The sequence below is a fragment of the Sesamum indicum genome, linkage group LG11 (genome assembly GCF_000512975.1).
Source record: "Sesamum indicum cultivar Zhongzhi No. 13 linkage group LG11, S_indicum_v1.0, whole genome shotgun sequence".
NCBI lineage: Eukaryota > Viridiplantae > Streptophyta > Magnoliopsida > Lamiales > Pedaliaceae > Sesamum > Sesamum indicum.
In genome coordinates this window covers 1,183,300-1,188,768 of record NC_026155.1, presented here as the reverse complement: position 1 = coordinate 1,188,768, position 5,469 = coordinate 1,183,300, and the positions used below count along the sequence as shown (strand labels likewise).

Genomic DNA, 5,469 nt, shown 5'->3' with positions numbered 1-5,469 from the left:
AGGATAGGATCTGTAAAAAGAAACAAAATGCAGATGAAAGTAAATTGGATAGTGTTTGGAGAACAATCACGTTAAAAATAAACTTAATTGATGATTGTTTTGGTGCTACGTGTTAAAAAGATACTATCTTTTACTATTTAGTTTACTTATTGTTTGTGACTAATAATTATTTTTTTCACAAAAAAAATCATAAATTTTATTTTAATTAGTATATTTTATATTTATTTTTTAAAAGATTTTAACAAAATATATTTAATTTAATAATGCTCCCACTAAACAATATAATATTTTATTCACACATAATAACTAATAAAATTTGCATCATTCCAAAAAAAAAATCATCTTATCGTTTAATCAAATAATAGTACGTGAATGAAATAATATAATTAGATAAGACAGCAAATAAAATATAAAAATTTTAAAATATTTAATACGTGCAGTGTAAATTTAATTATTGTTAAATTATTCAAATTATTTGAAAACTTCAATATCAACTTTAAATATGTAATTTTAAAAGCGGTAAAATTGAACTAAAGTTATTATACTCGCTTGATGCGGTACTCGATGTGGGTGGTGTTTATGATGCCTCCAGAGATCGTTATGATCATCATCAGAAGGGTTTTGAGGAGGTTTTTGGGCATGGATTTAATACTAAGCTCAGTAGTGCTGGCCTTGTTTACAAGGTATTATTCATATAGAGCAGTCACCTTGTTGTTCTTGTTGTCCAGACATTTCAACAAACACATCACCTACATGCACAATTATCACGCTGCAACAAATATACCCACAGATTCGTTTTATCATTAGCGACTAAGACGACCTGAGGGTCCCGAGTGCGAACAATATGAGCACCGGAGAACTTTTCGGTGAGACGAATCATGAAGCAGCCGAGGGCTTCATCACAGTGGAAGCTTCCATTGTGGGTGCCCACTCGCTTAACGGCGGCGTTGGTGGACATGAGTGCGCGAGTAACGTGATGGGTTCTGCAGGGGCAGGAGTTGAAGTTAAAGCGACGGTGGGCACTGAGCAAAGTTCTTGAAAATACTCGGAACATGCCTCTTGGGATCTTCAGACATGAAACAATACGTCGCTTTACAGTCTGGTGGGGTCTGCACCGTGTGTTTACTTCTACTGTTTGCTCCTTTTTTTCTGAAGTCTGGCTTGGCGCGCACAATTTCCTTTGGCGCTTTGGATTCTTGATTCTTGGTAAGAAAAGACGAGCCCAAGTCTACGTCTTAAAGTAATCTCCTTCCCCTTTCACTTAAGGGTAAAGTAGTAAAAAGCAAAGTTGAATTTATTTACAACAAATCGCTTTTTTTTTTTTATTGCCGTTTCAGAAATAAAAATTGGCATTTCAAACATTTTAAAAGTGATTTTTTTAAGGAAGAAGCTGAAAATAGTACCTCTAATAGTATTTAAGAAAGTAATATTAAAAGTGTCAAAAATAAACATAATTATATTGGATGTGCTCTCTACTGAGCTGGACTACCAATTTAAGTTATCAAGTAATGAATTTCTAAAAGCTATTGAGAAATAAAAATAGATAATAATAAAAACAATAAAAGTATCATAAAAAAGTATTTTAATAACTAAATGCTAAAAAATGAAGTCTAATATTTCAATATATATATTTATATTTATATTTATACGTAATAAAAGTGTGAATAATTTAAAAATTAATTGTGATTTTAATTTTTTGGAAATGTCTGATCTGCTCATAAAATATAAATTATTGAGTTGTATGTATATTAAGAAAATGGGTATATGAAAGAATGTTGACTTGACTTAATTATTGGTCCCAAGCTCAGTCAAGCTATGTGATTAGCAGTAATCAACGGTAATGCCATACAAAGACTTTGAAAGTCGTCGGCGTGTAAGAAACATGGAAGTTAATTTAGAGCCACCTACCACTGGCTCATATTCGTGCAGCCTTCCTTCTCTATGGGAATTTCTTTGTATTCTCAGTGTTTCTTCTGCTTCATCTTCATACTTTCAATGTTTTGCATAACTAATTGTTTCATTCCAAATGCTTACAGCCAATGCCTGCAGGATCAAAGAAGTTTGTTGCTTCAACTGAGGAATGATCTTAGAATCGATAGCACTCAATCATTAAAACTGGTGCTCTGGAATCAGACTCAAGATTGTTGCAACTGGGACGGTGTGGAATGTGATGGTGCCGGGCATGTGATCAGTTTGCAGCTCGATTGGGAGGGAATTTCGGGTGGGATTCATAATATGTCAAGTCTTTTTGCCCTTAGATACCTGGAGAAGCTAAACTTGGCTAAGAATGACTTTGGAGGTCAGATTCCAGGTGGGATTATCAACCTCAAACATTTGACGTATTTGAATTTATCAGGTGCTGGTTTTGGTGGACAGGTTCCAATTGAAGTTTCACTAATGAGGAGATTGGTCACTCTCGATCTCTCATACAACGGTCTAGAAATTGAGAATCCGAATTTGAAGATGCTTCTTCAGAATCTAACCGGGCTAAGAGAGCTTTATCTCGATGGCGTGCATATGTCGTCAGCAGTTCTTAATTTCTTTGCTAACTTCTCACATCTGACTACCTTGTCTTTCAGTGACTGTGATTTAAGAGGCTCATTCCCTTATATGATCTTCCAAATACCTACCCTAGAGAATCTTGATTTATCCGAAAATGAGTTACTCACTGGCTCCATACCACAATTTCATCGAAATGCATCTCTTAGGACTATGTTGCTTCTTCATACTAACTTCTCAGGCCCATTACCAAATTCTATTGGTAATCTTAGCATGTTATCAAAAATAAGTATGCACCGTTGCAGCTTCACTGGACCTATTCCATCCACGATTTTTACCCTAACTGGGCTAATTCATGTGGACTTATCCAGGAACTTCTTCACCGGTTCAATCCCATCATTTTACATGTCCAAGAACCTTCAATTTGTAGACCTTAGTCATAATTCACTTAGTGGGAGCATTCCCAAGTCTCTCTTTAGTCTTCCTTCACTACAAACACTTAAACTTTCCAACAACCAGTTAGCCTTAGCTTCTTGTAAGCTACATAATTTTTCTGATCTTACAAACCAACACAGGCTGGAGTTGTTGGACCTCTCAAACAACCGGATAATTGGGGAGGTACCAAATTGGATTTGGGAAATTGGAAATGGAACACTTGCCTATTTGGATCTTTCATCGAATCTATTGGTTAGTCTGCAGAAGCCATATCACTTTCCTAGTTCACTTAGATATCTGGACTTACACTCAAACCTACTCCAGGGTGAGTTGCCCCCTCTACCCCAAGATGCTAACTATATAGATTACTTGTCTCTTGCAAACAATAGCCTAAGTGGAGCTATTCCGAAATCCTTTTGCAATGCTACTCAACTTTTAGTTCTTGACTTGTCTACTAATAAATTGAGTGGGAGCATATCGCCTTGTTTGGTGGAAAAAGTTGAGAAACTTGCGGTGTTGAATCTTTGGGGGAACAACATCAGTGGCTATATACCGGATACATTTTCTGTCAATTGTCGTCTACAAATTTTGGATATGAGTATGAACTATTTAGAAGGGAGGCTCCCAATGTCCCTGGCCAATTGCAAATGGTTACAGGTCTTGGATGTCGGAAACAACAACATCAATGATGGTTTCCCATGCATGCTGCCATCTAGCTTGCGTATCCTCATCTTACGCTCCAACAGATTCCATGGACAAGTGAGATGTAGCAGAAGCTGGACAGATCTCCAAATCATTGATATCGGTTCTAACAATTTTACTGGTTATCTGTACACAAAGAGCTTCTGGGGAATGATGCTAGAAAAGGATGCGCGCCTAGAAAGTGAAAATAACCTGGGGATTTCGAGTGGTTTTGAATACAACCTGGGGATGCACGACAAAACGTTTGGATTTGGTTTTGAATACAATTTGGGCACAAATCTGGGCACAGTGAAGATTTTGACAATCTTTACAGTTATTGATTTCTCTTGCAATAATTTCCAAGGGGAGATACCAGATGCAATCGGTGATCTTAGATCTCTTCTCGTTCTCAACTTATCCCACAATACTTTTGTAGGAACAATTCCAAAATCACTGGGTAAGTTGACGTATATTGAGTCAGTCGACCTCTCAACCAACCAGCTAACAGGGGAAATACCAAAAGAGCTTACACGCCTCACATTCCTTGCAATCTTGAATCTATCCCACAATCAGTTGATCGGGCCAATCCCAAGCGGCCCTCAGTTTCGAACATTTTCAACAGATTCCTTCCAAGGAAACATAGGGCTATGTGGTTTCCCTCTCAACATAAGTTGCAGGCATGCAGGCGAAGACGACAACGTGCCACCGCCTAATCCACATCAAAAGGACGAGGCCATCAATTGGGATTATGTATCTGTTGCACTTGGGTATGTTGTTGGCTTAGGAAGCATTCTCTGGCTGTTTTTCTTTAGTCGAAGCTTCAAATACAAGTTCAATGATCAGACTGAGCAAACATTTCAAAAGATATTTAACTCCAAAGACAGGAAAATAGTACATAGAGGAAGAACAAATAGAAGACGCCAATGCTGAAACTATACATCAGAGTAAGGAAATTAGCCATAAATGTTATGTATGATATTCATGCAATGAATAAAAAAGGAGATTTTCCGGAGTATAGTTTCTTAGAATACTGAATTTTTATGTTAAAATCAAGGTATGTGATTAGCAGTAATCAACCAAAATTGGAAATAATAAGAAGAATAACGACTCGTAAAATGATGGTTAATTGCAATTACAAAAGTTAGAATCTCACACAAATAATACATTTAATATCAAGGCTAAATTACAATCAACTCTCCTGACATTTGGTACAGTTACTAATATTATATTGTCGTTTGAAAAATTATAAATATCTGTATGATGTTTGATAAAATTATGTAATTTTTGCATGGAGGTATGAACTTGTTAACTTTGCCTTGTTGTATTTTTTTATTTTTTTAAAAAGTCAAAGTGTGTAAAAAAAAATCGGGCGGGATGGATAAAAAAATTATAAAAATGTTATCCACTTAATTCATAAAAAAAATTAAAAAATGAATAGAATTTAAAGCTATTTCTTGAGTGAATTTGCTATAAGTTTAAGTTAAATGAAATAACAAAAGTATTATAATCAAGTATTTTTCAAAAAAAAAAAAATATTTTAATAACTAGATGCAAAAAAAGTTAGTGATCAACTCCCCATCGTTTAAAAAATTATAAATGCCTTATAAAATTAACGATCATCTAACAAATAGTCCCTATAAATAGATTGTTATGAGGCGATATTTTTTAGCCACTGTAGGGAATATTTGTTGGGCGGTCATTAATTTTAGGAAGGTATTTGTAATATTTCAAATAACAGTTTTATTCATAATTATAACAAATTTTAGATGAGCACGTTGCAATTTACCTAATTAACCTTAAAAAAAGAAAAAAGAAGTGAAAGAAGAAAAAGAAAAATACGAAATCAAATTAATT

The 5,469-nt window shown here is 34.9% G+C and overlaps 1 protein-coding gene across 1 annotated transcript; it reads left to right on the top strand.

The window, feature by feature from the left end:
• Window positions 1,914-4,597, top strand: LOC105173255 (receptor-like protein 12). Its single transcript, XM_020697682.1, has one exon. The coding sequence runs from the start codon at window positions 1,942-1,944 to the stop codon at window positions 4,543-4,545; it is 2,604 nt and encodes an 867-aa protein (XP_020553341.1). The 5' UTR covers window positions 1,914-1,941; the 3' UTR covers window positions 4,546-4,597.